Here is a 26631-nt window from a genome sequence, read left to right on the forward strand (position 1 = left end):
ACTGCTACAGCCCTACCATAACCCATCTTGATCCTCTCCTGTTGTCTTAAAGGAGCAGTCATACCATAACCCATCCTGATCCTCTCCTGTTGTCTTAAAGGAACAGTCACACCAGAACCCATCTTGATACTCTCCTGTTGTCTTAAAGGTACAGTCACACCAGAACCCATCTTGATTCTCTCCTGTTGTCTTAAAGGTACAGTCACATCATAACCCATCTCGATCCTCTCCTGCTGTCTTAAAGGAGCAGTCACACCATAACCCATCCTGATCCTCTCCTGTTGTCTTAAAGGAGCAGTCACACCATAACCCATCCTGATCCTCTCCTGTTGTCTTAAAGGAACAGTCACACCATAACGCATCCTGATCCTCTCCGGTTGTCTTAAAGGAGCAGTCACACCATAACTCATCCTGATCCTCTCCTGTTGTCTTAAAGGAACAGTCACACCATAACCCATCCTGATCCTCTCCTGTTGTCTTAATTAAATGCAGGGAGGCTTGGAGATGGCTAGAGGCACAGGTCCCTCTCTCTCAGGATGAAACTCTACATCAGAGCATTATCAACCTGTTTCCTCCTCAGAAGAAAAGAGATATAGCAAGATATCATCTCCCCAGGAATATGAAAAATAACAACTTAATGTATAGCAGATATAGTCAACATGGACAATAGGAATGTATCCAGAGGAGTTGACATAAGACAAGGAATGGGTCCATGATGAAATACTCTGACCTGTGGAGGTATGACTGGGGCTAGTAGAGCTAACACACACACACACACACACACACACACACACACACACACACACACACACACACACACACACACACACACACACACACACACACACACACACACACACACACAGAAACACAGAGACAGGAAACAAAGGCTCCACGGCTGTGACTCCTATTAATAGGCCACAGTGGCAGAGAACAGCTGCTCCACCAACACAGCACATCCCACTGATAGAATAATGATAGAGGGATAAAGAGTGAGGTAGTTGGAGAGATTGAGAAAATAAGAGAGATAGACGGAGAGGAGAGAGTGAGGGAGAGAGTAAGAGAGAGAGAGCGAGGGAGAGAGTAAGAGAGAGAGATCGAGAGGAGAGATAGGGAGGGAGCAAAAGAGGGAGCGAGAGATAGAGAGCGCAAGAGAGGGAAAGAGTAAGAGAGAGGAGACAGAAAGGGGGAGAGAGAGAGATAAAGAAAGATAGAGAAGAGGGATGGAAACAGGGATGGAGGAAAACATGAGGAACATGGCGAGTCAGTAGAATAGTGTCGGTGGTGATGTGATGTAGGGGTGTTGGATAGGTAAGGTGTAGGGCACAGAGAAAGCTGTGATGGGGATAGATGAATGGGAGGTGAGGGGAGACAGACTAGAAGCAGAGAGACAGAGAGAGGGGGGGTGCTAAGTGACAGAATATGGCAGAAGACACAGGAGAGAGATAGGCACCTTGTGAGTGGGAAGAAATGTAATGACTGGAGCATGCTGCAGAAAAGAAGGGATGAAGAAAGAAAGAAAGAAAGAAAGAAAGAAAGATGGAGAGAAATAATGTGTGTGTATCCATGTATGAGAATGCAGAATCACATCCGTATATTTATGCATTTAATTCTCTGCAGCGAAGCAATGTATCTAAATCATGTGATCCATGCTAAATACAGCATCATTTGTAGATGTACATCTTTTAATATGCATCTGTGTGTCTATAGTATGACTGGGAATAAAAGAGAGATGTAAAAGAAGGAATGAAAAATGGAGAGAGAGAGAGAGAGAGTCAGAACAGTCTGTAGGGATGCAGGCAGGAGGAGGAATGTGGTTTCCATGGCAACCTGGGGAAGGCTGAGCTCTGGGTGTCCGTTCCAGCTCTGACTGCGCGTTGCACTGCAGCGGCCCTCGCCTAGCTCTCTCCATCCTCCCCCACTCTCTCCCTCTATTCCTTCCTCACTCGCTCATTCACTCCATCCCTACCCTCCCCCTGCCACCTCCTCGGCTCCCTCCCTCTCTCCATGCGAGAGAGAGGAACTCAACACTACACACACCCAGCTCCATATTATCCAGACCCAGCTCTTCACTGAAAACCATTGAGTCTAACTGTACTGTCACAGTGGTTTTATGCAGATATTACATTATCATACGAGAACAGTGATCCTGTATCACCGTGTCTCAACCCAGGCAGCAGCCCCCTCCAGCAGCCCCTTGCACTAGTTCTCAGCTCAGCTGAAAAGCCAGCATCTGCGGGCATTCTGCTGCCATGTGCCGCTGGGCATGTTGTGATTGGGAAGGCATGTGAAAACAAGGCATGCCATGGTACTGTACTGTTGTAGTAGGGAACATGGACAGGAGGCCTGCCCTTCCCTCCCTCCTTCCCTGACAGACAGACACAGGGGCTGTGTGATAGCAGGTGAGTCCCAACCCTTCATTCTAAGGTATCGTGGCCCACTACAAATGACAGTGATATACAGTATAATCATATTGTCAATATTTGATGATTCATCATACATGCATGATTTACATAATTTACATAGTCTAAACTGACAAACATAAATTTTTAAATATGACAGCATGCCAAGTTACAAGAGGCTAAATACCATGAAATACCAGGCCCCATTATCTGCCCAGTGTTGACATATTGATTTGAAACAGCTGTCAACATGCTTACCACTTCCTTATTTGACATAATGAACCCAAACTAAGCAATGTTTCAGCCTCAACCTTCCCAAATATCAAAAATGCTAAATATATGTTGAATTTCAGAAATCCACACCAGCAAAATCTACAACAATTCTGAATATTCTCATATCAACATTAGGATGAATTGTACTAAAGGCTATGTTGGTTATGTCATCACAACTGATATCACTGATTTGAGTCGCTGGGATAGTTCTGTGAGTCCGTGTGATGCATGCGCTGTAATGCCCTCTGATTATTAATATGTTCATAAGGTCACTGAGCTTAATGAAAAATAACAAACGTCTCAGGACGTTAAGGGCAGCCCTGTGACGACTCGTTGAGCAGGCTGAGAAAGGATATGCCAGAGAGACACTGATTGGGTGAAACTTTTTTGGGCTCTTTTACGTTAAGGAGCGTTCATTTGACCCCTGGGTGACTGACCTTTGGTGTCTCGATGTGGGAGCAGCTCACCAGCACCGACACACGCTCCACCTTCTGAGGGCTCCTCCTTGTGGTCACTCGTACCCGTGACACTCCCTCCTCCTCCCCAGAGTTCTGTAGGAAGGACACACAGGATGAAATAGATCCAAATCTTTCCGACATTAGGTAGGCTATTTGCTAGGTAAACCTTTCTATAATTAGATACAGGAAATTTGTCTTCAGTCATTACTTGATGCTCTAGAACACTAAATAAAGCCTTGCTCACCAGAATAATGTCATAAATCAATAGAATGAATGCATCATCAACAATATAGTTGACATCAGTAAAGTTCTCTTTCATTTCTGCTTCTCTAGCGGAGCAAAGATGTTTAGGGACCGGGGAGATTTCAGTGCAAAATTTCCAAATGACATCAGTTTTTCGCCCGGTTTTACGGAAATGAAAAGCTGTAAAAACGATCCAACATGTTTATGATAGTATTTCAGTTCTGTCTCTCACTGTTCAAATAAACCTACCATTAAAATTATAGACTGATAATTTCTTTGTCAGTGGCCAAACGTACAAAATCAGCAGGGGATCAAATACTTTTTTCCCTCACTGTACACACAACTTGGATGCATATTTTGGTTGAAAGTTAAATACTGTCAGCTTTTATGTCGCTGAAAAAAAGCTAAGCACGCATTCACATTTCCTCAAGATTAAATAAATAAATGTATCATATTTCTCCACTCCTGTTCCTGAGAAACACTTCATTCTGCAGGAGTTAATATTATAATAGGCTACATGTGAGGCCTACAGTCAGTGACCACACTTGGTGATACTATATGAAACAGCTTGCACAGACTGCGAAAAACAACAGTTTACATGCCACAGTATCCCGTATAAGATCAGCCTATCCCAGGGATTTTATTCGGGTTTCTCAAAACTGGGATACGAGCTTATTTCGGGTTATTGTAAACGGCATATGATGTTTATATGCATCCACTCAAAAACAGAATACTTGAGTATCCCGAATAATAACAGGATACTGGTGTGCATGTAAACATGGCCATTGTCGTAGCAACATTTAAAATTAATCAAGGCAACATCCATCTGCGATGGAACAGGTTGAGTAATACAGCCGTTGGGCTCTCTTTCTGTCGGCCTCTCTGCTAACGAGCATTGACTGACTGATATTTGTTGTGCAAACAGTCACCGGTGCCCCGCAGAACCAATGGAGAAAAGACAGAGTATAAACTGGACTGTCAAAGATCTACTAAACATGACAAACAATTGGATCATAGTGAAGAGAAATGAAAACTCAACCAATACATAGTGACAGGAGAGGAGAGTAATCACTATGTTCCAGGCTCATACAGGACAGACTGGTAGCCTAAAGACTGTAACTGTATGAAATTATATAAGGACGTTGGCAGGTATTGATTCTTACACACTACGTATGTATTATTCAAAGCGGCAGTTAGATCTGACACAGAGAGAGGAAGGCTTTTCCTACCTTTGAGCTGTTGAGTGTATTGCCACAGCTTAACCCGCACAGACCCTTAAGATACAGCAGAGGGCAGCCTTTAGAGCAGGCCATGGAGTGCCTTAGACTGCCTGACGCAAGGTCACAAAAAGCGCTTGACAAAATTGCATTGATGATCAAGGCGCCAGCGAGTCTTTTGTCCTGATCTGTGTATAATAGACACGCTACACTCATAGAAGCATGCAGGCTAAACAAATCCGTCGTCCCGTAAAAAGGGCTCCTGAGTGGCGCAGTGGTCTAAGGCACTTCATCTCAGTGCTAGAGGTGTCACTACAGATCCTGGTTCGATCCCAGGCTGTATCACAACCGGCCATGATTGGGAGTCCCATAGGGCAGTGCACAATTGTCACAGCATCGTCCGGGTTAGGGGACGGTTTGGCCGGGGTAGGACGCCATTGTAAAATAAGAATTTGTTCGTAACTGACTTGCCTAGTTAAATAAAGGCTGAATAAATACATTTCAAATGAATGCTTGTAGATGTTTTGTCATTGCTGTTACGTACTTTAACCAAACATGTAGCTGTGTCGGTGCATGGGTCTGAATATGTTATCAGGGAGATGATAAGGGAGTTTTGCTTCGGCAGCTCTGTTCCCACATGGCAGTGCTGACAGGCAGGTCAACTGACACAAGCAGGGCTGAGGGTGCCCCCTGCCCTCTCAGCTGACCCCTCAGTCTAATGATGGCAGCTAGGAGGACGGCCTCGGCAACACTGGCAGGTCACTCATCACACACAAACACACACAAACGAAAGCACAGCACGCACACATGCACGCAAATGCAGTCACACACACACACGCACGCAGTGTTCACAGACGCAAGCACATACGAACACACTGCAAAAGCACGCACACGCATGCACGGTTGAATGATGAGTCTATGAATGACTTATCATGAGTCAACAAACAGCATGCAGTATTCATTAGAAACATTCCTATTTCAAACTTGAACAGTCAAATAACAAGTAATGACAACTAAATATACCAAATCACACAAGTATGACATTGGAATCACATTTTAGCTCCAAACTAGATTCTGCTTTGCACAATGATAACCTAATATATTCAACTTTTCCATCAGGCCTCTTCCTCCCAAGTATCCCCCTATTTTAACCAGTTTCATTCATTCCATCTCTACAGAAGCTATTATCCCCCTCACTTGCCTCTCTGCACCAAATCAGTGAATTTGCAGACTCATTTATTTTCCCTCCCATCCTCCACACAGGTGACAGCATGCCTCGAATGCTGATGAGGGCCTACTCACTGGCCAGCCACTGAGCTGAGCTGTCCCATTCACTAGCCCCCACTGCTAGGGCCTCCTCACTGGCCCCCACTGCTAGGGCCTAAGTAAGACCAAGGAGCTGATCGTGGACTACAGAAAACAGGGGGGTGATCATGCCCCCATCTACATCAACGGGGCTGCAGGTCAAGCAGGTCAAGATCCTCAGTGTCCAAATCACTAAGGACTTAAAATGGTCCACACACACACGCACAGTTGTGACAAAGGCATGACTGCTCCTCTTCTCCCTCAGGAGGTTAAAAAGGTTTGGCATGTGCCCTCCAATACACAAAAAGCTCTACAGCTGTACCATTAAGAGCATCTTGACTGGCTGCATCACTGCTTTGTATGGCAACAGCACCGCCCTCGATTGCATGGCGTGACTTCGGGTGGTGCGGACAGCCCAGTAGATCACTGGGGCCAAGCTCCCTGCCATCCAGGACCTCTATATCAGGTGGTGTGAAAGGAAGGGTCGGAAAATCATTAAGACTCCAACCACCCAAGCCATTGATGGTTCTCTCTGCTTCCGCACGGCAAGCGGTACCGGTTCATCAAGTCTGACATCAACAGGCTCCTGAACAGTTTCTAACCCCATGCCATAAGACTGCTAAATAGCTACACGGACTATCTGAGTTGACCTTTGTATTTTATTCTTACTTTTCACTTTGTCTATGCACACTCACAGGGCCCTACACACTACACACACTGATATCCCAACACACATACAGTGAGGGAAAAAAGTATTTGATCCCCTGCTGATTTTGTATGTTTGCCCACTGACAAAGAAATGATCAGTCTATAATTTTAATGGTAGGTTTATTTGAACAGTGAGAGACAGAATAACAACAAAAGAATCCAGAAAAACGCATGTCAAAAATGATTTGCATTTTAATGAGGGAAATAAGTATTTGACCCCTCTGCAAAACATGACTTAGTACTTGGTGGCAAAACCCTTGTTGGCAATCACAGAGGTAAGACGTTTCTTGTAGTTGGCCACCAGGTTTGAACACATCTCAGGAGGGATTTTGTCCCACTCCTCTTTGCAGATCTTCTCCAAGTCATTAAGGTTTCGAGGCTGACGTTCGGCAACTCGAACCTTCAGCTCCCTCCACAGATTTTCTATGGGATTAAGTTCTGGAGACTGGCTAGGCCACTCCAGGACCTTAATGTGCTTCTTCTTGAGCCACTCCTTTGTTGCCTTGGCCATGTATTTTGGGTCATTGTCATGCTGGAATACCCATCCACGATCCATTTTCAATGCCCTGGCTGAGGGAAGGAGGTTCTCACCCAAGATTTGACGGTACATGGCCCCGTCCATCATCCCTTTGATGCGGTGAAGTTGTCCTTTCCCCTTAGCAGAAAAACACCCCCAAAGCATAATGTTTCCACCTCCATGTTTGACGGTGGGGATGGTGTTCTTGGGGTCATAGACAGCATTCCTCCTCCTCCAAACACAGCGAGTTGAGTTGATGCCAAAGAGCTCCATTTTGGTCTCATCTGACCACAACACTTTGACCCAGTTGTCCTCTGAATCATTCAGATGTTCATTGGCAAACTTCAGATGGGCATGTATATGTGCTTTCTTGAGCAGGGGGACCTTGCGGGCGCTGCAGGATTTCAGTCCTTCACGGTGTAGTGTGTTACCAATTGTTTTCTTGGTGACTATGGTCCCAGCTGCCTTGAGATCATTGACAAGATCCTCCCGTGTAGTTCTGGGCTGATTCCTCACCGTACTTATGATCATTGCAACTCCACGAGGTGAGATCTTGCATGGAGCCCCAGGCCGAGGGAGATTGACAGTTTTTTTGTGTTTCTTCCATTTGCGAATAATTGCACCAACTGTTGTCACCTTCTCACCAAGCTGCTTGGCGATGGTCTTGTAGCCCATTCCAGCCTTGTGTAGGTCTACAATCTTGTCCCTGACATCCTTGGAGAGCTCTTTGGTCTTGGCCATGGTGGAGAGTTTGGAATCTGATTGATTGATTGCTTCTGTGGACATGTGTCATTTATACAGGTAACAAACTGAGATTAGGAGCACGCCCTTTAAGAGTGTGCTCCTAATCTCAGCTTGTTACCTGTATAAAAGACACCTGGGAGCCAGAAATCTTTCTGATTGAGAGGGGGTCAAATACTTATTTCCCTCATTAAAATGCAAATCAATTTATAATATTTTTGACATGCATTTTTCTGGATTATTTTGTTGTTATTCTGTCTCTCACTGTTCAAATAAACCTACCATTAAAATTATAGACTGCTCATTTCTTTGTCAGTGGGCAAACGTACAAAATCAGCAGGGGATCAAATACTTTTTTCCCTCACTGTACACACACTCACTCCATCATTTGCTCACACACACATAATATGCATACACATTTATACTGACTCTACACACAAACAGACACACACTTTTACATTTTAGTCATTTAGCAGACGCTCTTATCCAGTGCGACTTACAGTAGTGAGTGCATACATTTTCATACTGGTCCCCTGTGGGAATCAAACCCACAACCCTGGTGTTGCAAGTGCCATGCTCTACCAACTGAGATACACAGGAACATACAATCATCATATACGCTGCTGTACTCTGTTTATCATATATCCTGATGCCTAGTCACCTTACCCCTATACAGGGCTCCGAGTGCCGCAGTGGTCTAAGGCACTGCATTTCAGTGCTAGAGGCGTCACTACAGACCCTGGTTCGATTCCAGACTGTATCACAACCGGCTGTGATTGGGAGTCCCATAGGGCGGCGCACAATTGGCCCAGCGTCGTCATGGGCTTGGCCGGGGTAGGCCGTCATTGTAAATAAGAATTTGTTCTTAATTGACTTGCCTAGTTAAATAAAGGTTAAATATCAAATATAAATATCTACCTCCATCACTACAGTATCCCTGCACATTGTAAATATTGTACTGGAACTGACTCTGTATATGCTATGCTTACTTACCTTATCGTGTTCTTCTTATTCTTATTTGTATATGTTTTTGTTCTACCTTGTTATTTTCAGTATTACATTGTTATACATTATTACACTGTTGGGGTTAGAGCTTGCAAGAAAGGCATTTCACTGTACTTGTGCATGTGACAAATTCTTGAAACTCATCCCTGGCCCCAACTGCTAGAGTCTCCTCACTGGCCAACCACTGAGCTGAGCTGTCCCATCCACTAGCCCCCACTCTTAGGGCCTCCTCACTGGCCAGCCACTGAGCTGTCCCATCCACTAGCCCCCACTGTTAGGGCCTCCTCACTGGCCAGCCACTGAGCTGTCCCATCCACTAGCCCCCACTGTTAGGGCCTCCTCACTGGCCAGCCACTGAGCTGTCCCATCCACTAGCCCCCACTTTTAAGGCCTCCTCACTGGCCAGCCACTGAGCTGTCCCATCCACTAGCCCCCACTGCTGCGGCCTCCCTACATATAGCCCACACTGGCCAGGCCGGAGGATGGGCCTGGGGATGGGGCTGGGTATGGGGCTAGGGCTGGGGATTGGGCTAGCCCATCCTCAACACTGTCACTAGTAACATTAGCTACAGTTCCACTGTACTAGTGACATGGTGACCAGCTGTAATGCAGGGAGGGAGGGCTGGGGCACATGTGCGGAGGATTTAGTTGTAAGCAGCAGGAATGATGGGTGGGGCACTAGGTCTCTGGATAAAGCTTTTGACCTGCTGTGACGTGTGACCACAGTGTGTGTTTGACATGGGCCAAGGAGATGAGGGTTTTGCACAATGATATCTGTCAAGTGAGCGTTAAATCTGACTGTAATTCATTGAATGAATGAAAATCTGATTATAGCAGGAAAATGATTGGTTCACTACAGTGTATTCCTATTAAGGTTTAATAGTTTAAGCTAGGAGGTACATATGGGAATTCCTAGAGAGTTAACTGGTCTGCAACCTGATTTAAGATGGGCGTCTGAAAAATCTGTGTATGAGGACTGTCATGTGTACATGTGCCCAGGATACAGCAAACTTGCCGAATTCAGGTCCAGCTCCGCCTTGACTTCTTGGGTCGGCCAGTCCAAGCAGATTATTCATATCTTCATGGTGACAAAACAAGTCTACAGTAAACATGTTGTCCCCCACAAATGATGTAGCGCTTCTTCTTGTGTCTATTAGTAACAATTATTCCAACATACGAGTAAGAGAAAAAAATGTATAACATTTTTTCCCTTGCTGGAAATTAAAAGTTGATCATTGACTATGGGTGGTATGTTAGTGAATGGACTATACTTCTTTATAGGGAGATACAATGATATAAAGCAGGATTCATTTTTATGGGCAGACTAGGGACATTTATAATGATAGTTGTCTTGCCGGACTATACTGATAGTAACAATGTTTGTTGTCAATGAATTGACTGTGAAATATTTCCATTGATCCAATCATTTACACTTACGCAAAAAGTATCTATGTAGACATGTAAGATGTTATTAGGGCAATAGAAATTACTTTACCGTTTGATGACTCACTTAAAATTATACTGAACAAAAATATAAAATGCAACATGCAACAATTTAAACAATGTTACTGAGTTACAGTTCATATAAGGAAATCAGTCAATTGAAATAAATTCATTAGGCCCTAGTCTATGGATTTAACATGACTGGGCAGGAGCGCAGCTATGGGTGAGCCTGGGAGGGCATGGGCCCAACCACTTGGGAGCCATGACCACCCACTGGGGAGCCAGACCCATCCAATCAGAATGAGTTTTTGCACGCTCCCCCAAAACATGAGACATCTGTGATATTGTCTTGTGTGACAAAACTGCACATTTTAGAGTGGCCTTTTATTGTCCCTTTTATGTGCACCTGTGTAATGATCATGCTGTTTAATCAGCTTCTTGATATGTCAGACCTGTCAGGTGGATGGATTATCTTGGCAAAGGAGAAATGCTCACTAACAGGGATGTAAACAAGATTTCAGTGCGTATATGGAACATTTCTGGGATCTTTATTTCAGCTCATGAAACATGGGACCAACACATTACATGTTGCGTTTATATTTTTGTTCAGTTTAATATCAAGTACTTGCAAAAAAGTCTGAGTTGCACATTTATGTTAATTAGGCTTATGCCAGCAAAGAGGGGTGTGGAGGGGTGTGGAGGTCCTGGGCTGGCATGGTAAGGTCTTTGTCAAGCAACTAGTTTCTAGTTTTTGTATTAATATGGAGTATACCGTATACTAGTGGTGCGCGTGCAAGTGTGAAAATAAGTACTGAAATTATATAGGTCATTTTGGGAAACTTCTCATAAGGAGATGCATATATGTCCAAATTACATGACTGTAGCTCAAACAGGGCAGGAGATATGCTTTTTAAAAGTTTGGTGGGGACAAAAAGTCGAATTAGCAGAAAAACTAAAGGGCGGAGCTTATAGGTCCTTATGAAAAACTTGCTGCTCATGAGGGGCTGCATATATTAACAAATTTCATGACAATAGCTCAAAACGGGACAGGAGATATGCTTGTTCAAAAGTTTGGAATTTCAGTTGATTACTATAGCTTCCCCTTAGGGCCAATCAGTGTAATATTGGAATTTCAATTGATGACTATAACCACCCCCCTTGGACAAATCTGTGTATTTTTGTACATCACCCAAGTTTCATCAAAATCGGGCCAGTGCTGTCTGAGATATAGTGTGTGACGAACATACTAACGGACAGAGACAGATCCACAGTCTGCTCCCTGATTTCATTGTGGGTGACAAATATGTACAGTTGAAGTCGGAAGTTTACATACACCTTAGCCAAATACATTTAAACTCAGTTTTTCACAATTCCTGAAATTGAATCCTAGTAAAAATTCCCTGTCTTAGGTCAGTTAGGATCACCACTTAGTAGAGAGCATGATTTATTTCAGCTTTTATTTCTTTCATCACATTTCCAGTGGGTCAGAAGTTTACATACAATCTTTAAGTATTTGGTAGCATTGCCTTTAAATTGTTTTACTTGGGTTAAATGTTTTGGGTAGCCTTCCACAAGCTTCCACAATAAGTTGGGTGAATTTTGGCCCATTCCTCCTGACAGAGCTGGTGTAACTGAGTCAGGTTTGTAGGCCTCCTTGCTCGCACACACTTTTTCAGTTCTGCCCACACATTTTCTATAGGATTGAGGTCAGGGCTTTGTGATGGCCACTCCAATACCTTAACTTTGTTGTCCTTAAGCCATTTTGCCACAACTTTGGAAGTATGCTTCGGGTCATTGTCCATTTGGAAGACCCATTTGCAACCAAGCTTTAACTTCCCGACTGATGTCTTGAGATGTTGCTTCAATATATCCACATAATTTTCCTCCCTCATGGTGCCATCTATTTTGTGAAGTGCACCAGTCCCTCCTGCAGCAAAGCACCCGCACAACATGATGCTGCCACCCCCATGCTTCACGGTTGAGATGGTGTTCTTCGGCTTGCAAGCGGCACCCTTTTTCCTCCAAACATAATGATGGCAGACCAGAGGACATTTCTCCAAAAAGTACGATCTTTGTTGCAAACCGTAGTCTGGCTTTTTCATGGTGGTTTTGGAGCTGTGGCTTCTTCCTTGCTGAGCGGCCTTTCAGGTTATGTCGATATTGGACTCGTTTTACTGTGGATATAGATACTTTTGTACCTGTTTCCTCCAGCATCTTCACAAGGTCCTTTGCTGTTGTTCTGGGATTGATTTGCACTTTTTGCACCCAAGTACGTTCATCTCTAGGAGACAGAACGTTTCTCCTTCCTGAGCGGTGTGACGACTGCATGGTCCCATGGTGTTTATATTTGCGGGCTATTGTTTGTACAGATGAACATGGTACCTTCAGGCATTTGGAAATTGCTCCCAAGGATGAACCAGACTTGTGGAGGTCTACAATTCTTTTCTGAGGTCTTGGCTGATTTCTTTTGATTTTCCCATGATGTCAAGCAAAGACGCACCGAGTTTGAAGGTAGGCCTTGAAATACATCCACAGGTACACCTCCAATTGACTCAAATGATGTCAATTAGGCTATCAGAAGCTTCTAAAGCATGACATCATTTTCTGGAATTTTCCAAGCTGTTTAAAGGCACAGTCAACTTAGTGTATGTAAACTTCTGACCCACTGGAATTGTGATAGTGAATTATAAGCGAAATAATCTGTCTGTAAACAATTGTTGGAAAAATTACTTCTGTCCTAACCGACTTGCCAAAACTATAGTTTGTTAACAAGAAATTTGTGGAGTGGTTGAAAAACGAGTTTTAATGACTCCAACCTAAGTGTATGTAAACTTCCAACTTCAACTGTACAAAAACCAAAAATACAAAAAAGCAGGCCCAACTATAGCCTCTTTGCTCCTGTACTTGATCTCATAATGCTGAAGGCGACAGCCCGTACCCAGAAAACAAGTTTACCTACAGTGCATTCGGAAAGTATTTAGACCCCTTGACTTTTTCTAACATTACAGCCTTATTCTAAAATGTATTACATTTGTTTTTTCTCATCAATCTACACACAACACCCCATAATGACAAAGCTAAAATATGTTTTTAATACATTTGCAAAAATGTCTAAACCAAGTATTCAGACCCTTTGCTATGAGACTCGAAATTGAGCTCAGGTGCATCCTGTTTCCATTTTTTTTGTAATCAGAGGGCTGATATAAATACTATGCATGCCAGTCTCTCTTGGATAAGAGTTGAGGAGAGACTGACTGCATCACTTCTTTTTATAAGAAACATTAATGTGTTATATCCCAAATTAGTTTGCATAGTCAACTTACATAGAGCTCTGACACATACACTTACCCCACCAGACATGCCACCAGGGGTCTTTTCACAGTCCCCACATCCAGAACAAATTCAAGAAAGCGTACAGTATTATATAGAGCCATTATTGCATGAAACTCCGTTCCATCTCATATTGCTCAAATAAACAGCAAACCTGGTTTCACAAAACAGATAAAGCAACACCTTACGGCACAACGCCCCTACCCTATTTGAGCTAGATTGTTTGTGTATGTATTGATATGTAGGCTACATGTGCCTTTAAAAAAATGTATGTAGTTCTGTCCTTGAGCTATTCTTGTCTATTAATGTTCTGTATTGTTTCATGTTTTGTGTGGACCTCAGGAAGAGTAGCTGCTGCTTTTGCAACAGCTAATGGAGATCCTAATAAAATACCAAAAATACCAAATACTACGATGATGATTACTATTATGATTTTACTTCACGGTAAGTAAAAAAAAAAAAAAATCTGATATTGACTAGATTGTATGTACTTGTATTGTATGTAACAAATCAAAGTCCCGTACACAGATTAGCAGATGTCATGGCAGGTGCAGCGAAATGCTTGTGTTTCTAGCTCCTACAAGGCAGTAATACAGTACCGATACAAAATCAATACACAAATAATCCAGAAAAATAGCAAAACAATAAATAGCCAATGGTTTTCCTTCATTATTTGTTTTTTAATGCATGAATATAATGGCTCACTGTTCGTTGTTGGCATTTCCTGCCTAAGTTTGCCGACTTTTCCAATGAAGTAATCATTAAAATAATTGACAACATTAAATGGTTTTGTGATGAGTAAGCCATCTGATTCGATGAAAGATGAATGTCTTTCTGTCCATAATTAAATTTAAAGTACTCCAAAGTTTTTTTCCATCATTCTTTATATCATTGATCTTAGCTTCATAATACAGTTTCTTCTTTTTGTTGAGTTTAACACATAATTTCAAAATTTACAGTAAATCAGCCAGCCAGATGTGCAGCCAGACTTTTTAGACACTCCTTTTGCCCCATCGACTTTCGACCATACAGTTTTTCAATTCCTCATCAATCCATGGAGCCTTAATAGTTTTAACAGTCAATTTCTTAACTATTTTAGGCCCAGCTTTTAGAACTTTGGCATTCCCTGGATATAGTCACTATATTGTGATCACTGCATCCAATGGGTATGGATACAGCTTTAGAATAAAGTTCTACAGTATTAGTAAAAATGTGATCGATACATGTGGAAGATCTTGTTCCTGTAGTGTTTGTAAACACCCTGGTAGGTTGATTAATGTCCTGAACCAGATTACATGCACTGGTTACAGTGAGAAGCTTCCTCTTGAGCAGACAGCTTGATGAAAACCAGTCAATATTCAGGTCCCCAAGAAAGTAGATGATCTTTCTTTTTACATTACATACACTATTGAGCTTTTCACACATATTATTTAGATACTGACTGTTAGTACTTGGTGGCCTATAGCAACACCCCAAAAGAAAAGGCTTTAGATGTGCCAAGTGAACCTGCAACCACAACACTTCAATAACACTTGACATAAGATCTCCTCTAAGCATTACAGGGATATGGCTCTGAATATATACAGCAACACCTCCCCAATAAGCATTTATGTCTCAGAATTGGCTAATATATGAATGTTATTTGATGTTAGCAAGTTATTGATTTCATGAACGTTATTTCTAAGGCTACATATATTAATATGTGCTATTTTCAGCCCTTTCCTGGGTAGCTTAATATAGATATACACTACCGGTCAAAAGATTTAGAACACCTACTCATTCAAGGGTTTTTCTTTATTTGAAGACATCAAAATTATGAAATAACACATATGGAATCATGTAGTAACCAAAAAAAAGTGTTAAACAAATAGCCATCCTTTGCCTTGATGACAGCTTTGCACACTCTTGGCATTCTCTCAACCAGCTTCATGAGGTAGTCACCTGGAATGCATTTAAATTAACAGGTGTGCCTTAAAAAGTTAATTTGTGGAATGTCTGTCCTTCTTAATGCGTTTGAGCCAATCAGTTGTGTTGTGACAAGGTAGGGGGGAATACAGAAGATAGCCCTATTTGGTAAAAGACCAAGTCCATATTATGGCAAGAACAGCTCAAATAAGCAAAGAGAAACAACAGTCAATCATTACTTTAAGACATGAATGTCAGCCAATGCGGAAGATGGACCACAGGAAGCTCCACCTCAATCTTCCTGTGGTCCATCGTCAGTTTCTCAGAGATCATTTCCCTCACTTTGTCCTCAGACTCCATCCAGGTCTTGTGGAGATTCTGCAATTCCGTTAACAACCATGTTGTTCCACCTAGATTGTCCCTTGAGATCATGGATTATCATGGATTCACACACAGAACTGATGTCTTCTCTCAATGACTTACAGATTGCTGTCATCTTGCCGTTCTTCCTGTTTCAACTAATCGAGCTGACCCTGGGAGAACTGCCACAATGGCTAACCGTGTCATGGGCTGCATTCAAGCCCCCAAGAAAACCCTGCTAGCTTGATAGGCAGCTCGCTAGCAGCTAGGCTAACTGCTACGCCAAATAGCTCCTCAGACCCAGGCTTGGTCGACAGGATCACTGGACAGAGACTAGCAGTCCCAGCAACTGATGCCAACTGCGTCGCAGGATCCAAACTAAAAAGTTAGCTAGCTACTAAGAAACTTTCCAATATACTTCAAAAACAACAAACTTTTCAAAACAACAAATTGAGCTCTCCCTCGTTCCGTGTTCAACAGGAAGTGACGTGTATATATATATATATATATATATCATAGATTTTATGTTCCTAGTTTACCGACACACATTTTCATTATATAGTTCTTAAAAACCTCTTAAGGATCGGACCCTTTTTTTCAATTTTCATCTAAAATGACATACCCAAATCTACCTGCCTCTAGCTCAGGACCTGAAGCAAGGATATGCATATGCTTTATACCATTTCAAAGGAAACACTTTGAAGTTCATGGTAATGTGAATGTTGGAGAATAGAACACATTAGATCTGGTAAAAGATAATACAAACAAAAAATATGCTTTTTCAACAACAAACAAAAAAAATCAGCATCTTTGAAATGCAAGAGAAAGGTCATAATATAATATTGCAGTTTAGGCACAATTTAGATTTTGGCCACTAGATGACAGCAGTGTGTGTGCAAAGTTTCAGATTGGTCCAGTAAAGCATTGCAATACTGGACAATATTTGGATAAAGTCTTCCCAAATGTGCCAAATTGGTCAATTAAGTAATAGTAAAATGTCTTAAAAAGAAAAGTTAATTATATCAAAAATAATGTGCAATAATGTGCAAAACCATATTGCAACTGGAACAATACAAAGTGTAAGAAACCAAAAATCCCATAGGGGCGAGCACACTCCACTGTAGATTTTCATATGGGAAATGGTCACAAAGTCAGATCCCAAGGGTGAAATTTTACAAATTTTAAAACTGATTTTTTTGTGTCAATTATACATATGTAGAAACCGTATCGACAAACATTTGTCTTATTTTATTGAGTTTGTCCATAAGGCGTATGTTTTGTCCCTTTGCCATATAAAAATGTAAAAAATGATCATAGGAAGTTGGCTTTAGTACCCAAAAGTGCGTGAACCATGTCCAAATGGCATAAGAAATGTCCAAATGGCATATATAAGTATTGAAAGTACCAAATCAGGATGTTATGTCCATTTGTCATATATAATCATAGGAACTTGGGTTCCAAACCCAAAATCAGGGAACCATGTCCAAATGCCATAAGAAAATGCCCAAATGGCATATATATCGACCAAATGACATATATTACTATGTTAAGCCCTGATTCAACCTATAAGGTATATTTGTTATGTTTGATCATAGGAAGTAAGAATTTCTCGTTGATGTTGATTCAGCATGTCCATTTCGCAATACAAGTCCTTATGGATATACATCGGCAATGGACACTGTCAACTTGCAGAAGAGCATGTTTACACTGACAATATAGCATATGTGTAATGGACACTGTCCAATTACAAATGTAAACTGTCCATTTGCAAAGTCTTACAATGGGCATTTACCATCACGAATTGGACATGCTCTAATATACTGCAGAAATGCCCAATTGACTGGCTCGTTGAACTCGGGATGGCCGAGCAGTGATAGTGGTTCCTCTCCATCGCTCATTGGTGTTGATTTCAGCCTGTCTATCCCTCATTAAATACATTGGAAATGTACACTGTCCATTTGCAATATTAAAATGTCCATTGCCAATATATTATACTGGCATCAAGTCAGCCATCGTTCAATAAGATATCATACTGACACCAAACTGATACATACTGACACCAAACCCACTTTGTCCAACTCGTTTAGAAGCCAGCCATCACATATTTCAGAGCCGGCCCAAAATTCACACAGCGCCTTCTGTTAAAACCATAAAAAAATACATAAAACACGTAGTTACGTTCTATCTGCGTGTCCAGTTCTGACATTATGTGTAGGCCTAGCTGAGGCGACCCGAATCCCGAGTTTCAGTTCGATAGGTCATTCGGAGCCCGAGCAGCGACCTTAAATAGTGCTGAAAATTTACTTTTTCCGGGAGTTGCTACGGGGTCCCTGAAAGAGCTATCGGACAGAAACTTTAGGGTCCGTTTCTATGGGCCGAGGCAGATTCAATACACCTAGTCTTGTGATTCTGGGACTTTTCTAAGTGTCGTCATTTTCGGGACGTTAAAAATTAATTTAAGTTATTGCAAATGGACGAGGCTCTTTCTCAGCCTGAGAACCTTCTAGAGTGACATAATTCACCGTGCACTACCGACTTAAGCCATAGAACAGGTTTATAAACGTTCAGGGCTCTAGGTCTGACCGTTATTTGATGGTTCGAACAGAGGTAACTATTGCAGGCTCTGTGTGTCTGTAAGCCCCACACTGTGTCACTCCACATTGTGTGTGTATGAGAACAGAAAATCACAGAAAATCACAGAAATCACATAGAGCTCCGAAACCCACCTTAACGGATTTCGACCTTTAATCCCAGAAAATGGGCATTAACTCAAAGAGCGTTGAGGCCTCGAGGCCATCTTGTTACTGGGCTAAAAGTACATTTGTCCAAACCTGTGCTCACTGAGGTTCTTCTTCCAAGTCTTTTCCGTTTACGAGAAACGGCTGGTACAACAGAAAAATGGCACAAAATTTAACATTTATTACGCAGAAACCAAATGACCAATATACTTTATTTGATGAATTCCCGGAAGACCGGGCCCTTGGAGATTTTAACATTTTAATCTGCATATTTTAATAACACCTGCGGACGTCCAAACTCATCCCAATATTGGTGTGCCCCTGCCCAGTCACGCAAAATCCATAGATTAGGGCCTAATGAATTCATTTCAATTGACTGATTTCCTAATAAGAAATGTAACTCGTAAAATCGTTGAAATTGCTGCACGTTCCATTTATATTTTTGTTCAGTATATCTTGGAGATCTACGGGAAGCACTGACCCAACAGATCCACAGACGATGCAATCTCTATTGCACTCCACACTGCCCTTTTCCACATGGACAAAAGGAACACCTTTGTGAGAACGCTATTCATTGACTACAGCTCAGCGTTCAACACCATAGTGTCCTCAAAGCTCATCAACAAGCTAAGGACCCTGGGACTAAACACCTCCCTTTGCAACTGGATCCTGGACTTCCTGACGGGCCACCCCCAGGTGGTAAGTGTAGGTAACAACACATCCACCACACTGATCCTCAACACAGGTGCCCCTCAGGGGTACGTGCTCACAGTCCCCTCCTGTACTCCCCGTTCACTCATGACAGCACGGCCTGACATGACTCTAACACCATCATCAAGTTTGCCGATGACACAGCAGTGGTAGGCCTGATCACCGACAATGACGAGACAGCCTATAGGGAGGAGGTCAGAGACCTGGCCATGTGGTGCCAGGGAAACAACCTCTCCCTCAACGTGATCAAGACAAAGTTGAGGATTGTGGACTACAGGAAAAAGAGGCCCGAGCACGCCACCATTCTCATCGACGGGGCTGCAGTGGAGCAGGTTGAGAGCTTCAAGTTCCTTGGTGTCCACATCACCAACAAACTATCATGGTCCAAACACACCAAGACAGTCGTGAAGAGGGCACGACAAAACCTGTTCCCCCTCAGGAGACGCAAAAGATTTGGCATGGTGTCACGCCCTGACCTGAGAGAGCCTTTTTTATGTCTCTATTTAGGTTTGGTCAGGGTGTGATTTGGGTGGGCATTCTATGTCCTTTTTTCTATGCTTTGTATTTCTTTGTTTTGGCCTGGTATGGCTCTCAATCAGGGACAGCTGTACATCGTTGTCGCTGATTGGGAGTCATACTTAGGCAGCCTGTTTTCCTTTGGGGTTTGTGGGTTGTTAATTTCTGTTTAGTGTGTTAGGATACCTGACAGGACTGTTTGGCTGTCGTTTGTTTTTTCTTTGTGAAGTGCCTTTTTCATCCAAAATAAAAGATGAATAAATTCCACGCTGCACCTTCTTCCAAAGACAGCCGTTACACATGGGTCCTCAGATCCTCAAAAGGTTCTACAGCTGCACCATCGAGAGCATCCTGACTGGTTGCATCACTGCCTGGTATGGCAACTGCTAGGCCTCCGACCGCAAGGCACTACAGAGGGTAATGCATATGGCCCAGTACATCACTGGGGCCAAGCTTCCTGCCACTCAGGACCTCTATACCAGGTGGTGTCAGAGGAAGGCCCTAAAAATTGTCAAAGACTCCAACCACCCGAGTCATAGACTGTTCTCTCTGCTACCGCACGGCAAGGGGTACCGGGGCGCCAAGTCTAGGTCCAAGAGGCTTCTAAACAGCTTCTACCCACAAACCATAAGACTCCTGAACATCTAATGAAATGGCTACCCAGACTATTTGCATTGCCCCCCTCCTACCCCTCTTTTACACTGCTGCTACCCTCCGTTGTTATCATCTATGCATAGTCACTTTAACTCTACCTACATGTAAATATTACCTCAACTAACCAGTGCCCCCGCACATTGACTCTGTACTGGTACCCCCTTGTATATAGTCTCACTATTGTTATTTTACTGCTGCTCTTTAATTACTTGTTACTTTTATTTCTGATTCTTATCCGTATTTTTTTAACTGCATTGTTGGTTAGCGGCTCGTAAGTGCTCTGACATGCACTTTCAACTGTGGGACCTTATATAGAAAGGTATGTTTCTTTCCCCATTTCGTTGCGTTTGCGTATGCTTAATAAATGTTTTGCAACAGAATCGTCAGAATGAATACGCCCCTGATCACCCACACACACAGTTCATTTACATAGCAGCCACATACAGCATAATCACTTTGATCATTGTGTAATTCCTTCTCACATCGCAATGCCTGCTCTCCTCCTCTCACCTTTTCCCTTGGCTTTTTGGACTTCAGTGGACAACACATCAGTTGTGACCAGGCAAAACAACCTTTCCAAGCCAAACCTTCATATCATAACTGCTAACCGCTTCACAGCCTACATCGTTGGCACCATATTAGCTAACATCATCGTCAACATAGCTACTCGAACTAACGCGTTAGTAAACCCACAATCCAATCCATGTGTATAATCACGCAGTGCAGCAAGAAGTTTAGCAGTTACACCGGCGGGCCCCAGTGGCATTAAATTAATACAACCGAAAGCTCACCTTGACTTGGAAGAGTTGCAGTGTTGGATAGCCTTAGCCAGCTAGCTAACATAAATAGCATTCCTCTCTGTTTGAGTCAGGTTGTTGAGTCGGCTAAATTAGCTACATTAGCTAGTGAAGTACTGTAAGTGAAAGGTTAACTAAGAATAAAAAAATACAACGAAATATAGCTAGCTCTCTCCCTCTATGCTGCTTGTCCATATTTTTTGAAAACATGAATTTGTTCAAAACCTTTCAACTAGTATTTCTCTCTCATCGAGTCAACTACCCGCCACACTTTATGCACTGCAGTGCTAGCTAGCTGTAGCTTATGCTTTCATTCTCTGATTCTTTGATTGGATGGACAACATATCAGTTCATGCTGAAAGAGCTCTGATAGGTTGGAGGCCGTCCTCCAGAAGTCATTATAATTACTGTGTAAGTTTATGGAAGGGGATGAGAACCATGAGCCTCCTAAGTTTGTATTGAAGTCAATGTAGCCAGAAGATGCTGTTGATGCTACTGTAGACCTTAATTGCAAAACAGTGTGTTTTAATCAGTTATTTGGTGATGTGAATATACTTTTTTAATGTTTCACTATTTAAATTGGTCCTCCCCTTCCTCCTCTGAGGAGCCTACACTGCTTTCTCCAAATTTCTCAGTGGTTATTTTTCCAGAGCTTGTCTATAAATATTACTGTCAGTGACCATGTGATTTGATTGCAACCACTTGTAATGTAAGGACTGGGTGACATTGTTATCAGCAGCCACTGATGAGCACATGGTGTTACCATTGCTGAACTGACTAATGCTGTGGTGTCTGTCTTCATCTATCACTCCCAGACAACCACTACTTTCTCTCTCACTCTCTCTGCGTATCGCTAACTCTCCAACTCTCCCAGACAACCGCTACTTTCTCTCTCTCTGCCCCCTCTCCCTCTCCTCACTTCTGACACCAATGTAGCAAATGGTGTAAAAGGCAAACACCCTATGCATCGCGCCAAAAGGATTAACCACTTGGTGAGAATTGTAACGTGGCTCATATAAGTGAGGATCGCTACAGTATTTTGTGCGTTATGTAAGATGTATAGAGTATTTGTAAAGGCATACAACTGGTATCCGGTTTACATATTTTTGTATTGTGTACAGTTTGACTGATAAAGTGAAGCGGGCCCTTCTCTAAGTTTCTCACCTCCTCCGCATCCTCAGCACTGGCCTTCTTCACACCGTTCTGTGTTGTGTTCAGTTGCAGGGTCACCTTGTAACATTCTTGGATATCTGCAAGGAATTAAATAAATAACAAGACATAGAAATAAAGGCCATGGTCCCCCGAGATATGAGTATTTGAATGACAATCCACAAAAATATCCCATAGATAATGTATCATTAAAACACTGAATGTTGCTTGTTTTCTTCAGTGTGCATCTGTTCACTACTATGCAGTTAAGTTTCCTAAATGTTGTTGTATGACTCAAATCCTGACTGGAGAGTTGATCATTAAGTCAATGTCCAAACAGCCCCAACTTTAATAACAAGTTATCCTTTGTATGGTCTAATAAATATCAGTACTCTGCCTCCTACGTAAATGAGTTTAGACTAAATTAGACGAGAGGTAGATTTCTCCACAAATACCCCATCTGAACGAAGGGCATAGAATGAAGATGTTGGACTGTCTGATGTCTATGGCCTTTAACTACAGTGCCTTCAGAAAATACTCATACCCCCAGCACTTTCCAAATGTTGTTGTGTTACAGCTTGAATTTAAAATTGATTAAATCTAGCATGGTGAAGTTAATAATTACACTTTCGATGGTGTATCAATACATCCAGTGACTACAAAGATACAGGCGTCCTTCCAAACTCAGTTGCCGGAGAGGAAGGAAACCGCTCAGGTATTTCACCATGAAGCCAATGGTGACTTTAAAACAGTTAGAGTTGAATGGCTATGATAGGAAAAAACTGAGGAAGGATCAACAAAATACTAACCTAATTGACAGAGTGAAACAAAGGACGCCTGTACAGATTAAAAATATTCCAAAACATGCATCCTGTTTGCAACAAGGCACCAAAAAAAAAATTCAAAAAATGTTGCAAAGCAATTCATTTTTTTGTCCAAAATATAGAGTGTTGTGTTTGGGGCAAATTCAATAAATCACATTACTGAGTACCATTTGCCATATTTTCACACCTAGAGGTGACTGCATCATGTTATGGGTATGCTTGTAATCGTTAAGGACTGGGGAGTTTTTCAGGATAAAAAAAATTACGGAATGGAGCTAAGCACAGGCAAAATCCTACAGGAAAACCTGGTTCAGTCTGCTTTACACCAGAGAGGTGAATTCATCTTTCAGTCGGACAATAAGCTAAAACACAAGTCTACACTGGAGTTGCTTGCCAAGAAGACAGTGACTGTTCCTGAGTGGCCGGAGTTACAGTTTTGACCTAAATCTACTTGAAAATCTATGGCAAGATCTGAAAATGGTTGTCTAGCAATGATCAACAATAAGTTTTACAGATCTTGAAGAATTTTCAAAAGAATAAATGGGCAAATGTTGCTCACCCAGGTGTGGAAAGCTCTTAGAGACTTACCAAGAAAGACTCACTGCTGTAATCGCTGCCAAAGGTGCTTCTACAAAGTATTGACTCAGGGGTGTGAATACGTATGTAAATTAGATATTTCTGTATTTCATTTTCAATACATTTGCAAAACATTCTAAAAACATGTTTTGACTTTGTCATTATCGGGTATTATTTGTAGGGAAAAAAAAGATTTAATACATTTTGAATTCAGGCTGTAACACAACAAAATGCAGAATAAGTCAAGGGGTAAGAATACTTTCTGAAGGCACTGTAGGTGTTAGATCAGACGGTCTGGAAAAACTACTGGCTTTACCTCTATAACATAAGAGAAGGATGAGCCCAAGTTCTCTGTCAGTCCATCACCACTAGGCCATGCTGTTTTCCCACTGTGGCCAGCTCTGCCAACCCAAAACTGCTCATCCTCCCAAATCCTGCTCACTCCCCTAAAATTACCTCCGGCCCATCGCCTTCCCTTTCTCAACTCATCCTCCTTCTTTAATTGAGTTTCTTAAACACTGATTCCCCCTCCCTCTCCCCCTCGTGTCTCCCTTCATTACATCTCAGGTCATTAAAGAGATTCTCCAGTACTTTTAAATACTTTCTAGCCAGTAGTTGAAAGTAGTGCTCACAAGCGTCCCCGAAAATTGCATACTACGTCACATATGTGCAGATATGTGCACCATGTAATTGCTCCCTCTCTCGCTCTGCTGTTTGTGCATCTTGCTAGCTGTCACTCAAATGGTGAGGGACTGAAGCTCATTGGCAATAACTCGATTTGCTAGGGGGCTGGCCATATGGGGGAAAATGTAGGGTAAATGGCGCAGCACAGCTTCCATAAAAATGGTCACTTTCAAACTAGAGATTTCATTGCTAATTGAGGTAAAACAGTAATTCTGCTCATAGATTATGCACGTATTAACCACACATTGACACATTCAGCCCAAAGCAGGAGGTTTAAAAAATACTTAGTAGTCGACAATGTTCCGGAGCATGTATTTATAAGCTGCTGTGTCTTGTGGTCACCTATTGACTGGCAGCCACTTGATGAGAATGCAGGGAGACATTGTTGCTGATGTCATACACTGGCCTTCTTGCTGAACTGTAGACATAAAAGAGGTCGCTGTTCTCATAAGAGCTCAGCTATGCTAAAACTTTCTTAGGTTCAATGTCAGGACACAGTGATGGAAACAAATGTGTACAAAGATCATCATGTACTTGAAATGTATAATTCTGTGTACAAATATCTGTGTGAAGGAGTGAAGGCACTGTATGTACTGGTATGTCCTCGGTGAGTGTGTGTATGTGGTCGGTGTATCCCAACAGGGTGGAGTGGGAACAAATGTGGAAGAAGGGGGCATGTGACTCATCACTGTATAAGAGTGTCTGAGTGTGTAGGAGTGGAGCCGTGTGTAGGCAGAGCTTTTTGCAGCCCAGCTGGTTAGAGGCCCACACACACACACACACTCCTGTGATTTTACAATGTAGTATTTAGCTTTGTTATAAGAATTACCTTACAAAAAATGTGGAATGACAGATGTGAAATAGCTTAAATTTCACACATAAAACTGTTTTTCACATGTATTCAATTTATAATTCACATGTTAACGCCACCTTTTCACATGTGAGGAGAATAACTGGTTTTCACCTCACATTTGAATTGCAGTTTCACATGTTCAAAATGTGTAAATGGGATATGCAGCTTCACATGAAAAATATTCACGTGAAAATCTCCTCAACAGCCAGTGTAATCCCGTGGCGAGATATTCAAATACCTCAAAAATTGCAAAAACTTTTTCAAACATATGACTATTTTACACCATTTTAAAGACAAGACTCTCGTTAATCTAATCACACTGTCCGATTTCAAAAAGGCTTTACAACGAAAGCAAAACATTAGATTATGTCAGCAGAGTACCCAGCCAGAAATAATCAGACACCCATTTTTCAAGCTAGCATATAATGTCACATAAACCCAAACCACAGCTAAATGCAGCACTAACCTTTGATGATCTTCATCAGATGACAACCCTAGGACATTATGTTATACAATACATGCATGTTTTGTTCAATCAAGTTCATATTTATATCAAAAACCAGCTTTTTACATTAGCATGTCACTAGCATGTGACTAGCATTCCCACCGAACACTGCCGGTGAATTTACTAAATTACTCACGATAAACGTTCACAAAAAACATAATTATTTTAAGAATTATAGATACAGAACTCCTCTATGCACTCGCTATGTCCGATTTTAAAATAGCTTTTCGGTGAAAGCACATTTTGCAATATTCTAAGTAGATAGCCCGGCATCACAGGGCTAGCTATTTAGACACCCAACAAGTTTAGCCCTCACCAAAGTCAGATTTACTATAAGAAAAATGTTATTACCTTTGCTGTCTTCGTCAGAATGCACTCCCAGGACTTCTACTTCAATAACAAATGTTGGTTTGGTCCCAAATAATCCATTGTTATATCCAAATAGCAGCGTTTTGTTCGTGCGTTCAAGACACTATCCGAAAGGGTAAAGAAGGGTTACGAGTACGGCGCATTTCGTGACAAAAAATGTCTAAATATTCCATTACCGTACTTCGAAGCATGTCAACCGCTGTTTAAAATCAATTTATGCCATTTTTCTCGTAAAAAAAGCGATAATATTCCGACCGGGAAATAGTTTTTTTTATTACAAAGAGAGTAAAAGTATGCTATCCCCTCATGCACAAGCCTCAGTCTAATGGCCCTCTGATAGAGCACTTG

At 42.0% G+C, this 26631-nt stretch overlaps 1 protein-coding gene across 2 annotated transcripts in view; it reads right to left on the bottom strand.

Moving 5' to 3' along the window:
- Positions 1–26631, bottom strand: part of LOC106604729 (disks large homolog 3) — a 142736-nt gene that overhangs the window by 99551 nt on the left and 16554 nt on the right. For both annotated transcript variants that reach the window (XM_014199685.2, XM_014199684.2), the window contains exons 3-4: positions 22488–22573; positions 3113–3226 (exon numbers count right to left, since the gene is read on the bottom strand). In XM_014199685.2, the coding sequence (XP_014055160.1) occupies positions 3113–3226; positions 22488–22573 (200 nt within the window). The remainder of the gene's footprint in view (positions 1–3112; positions 3227–22487; positions 22574–26631) is intronic.

This window comes from Salmo salar, chromosome ssa05 (assembly GCF_905237065.1).
Source record: "Salmo salar chromosome ssa05, Ssal_v3.1, whole genome shotgun sequence".
Lineage (NCBI taxonomy): Eukaryota > Metazoa > Chordata > Actinopteri > Salmoniformes > Salmonidae > Salmo > Salmo salar.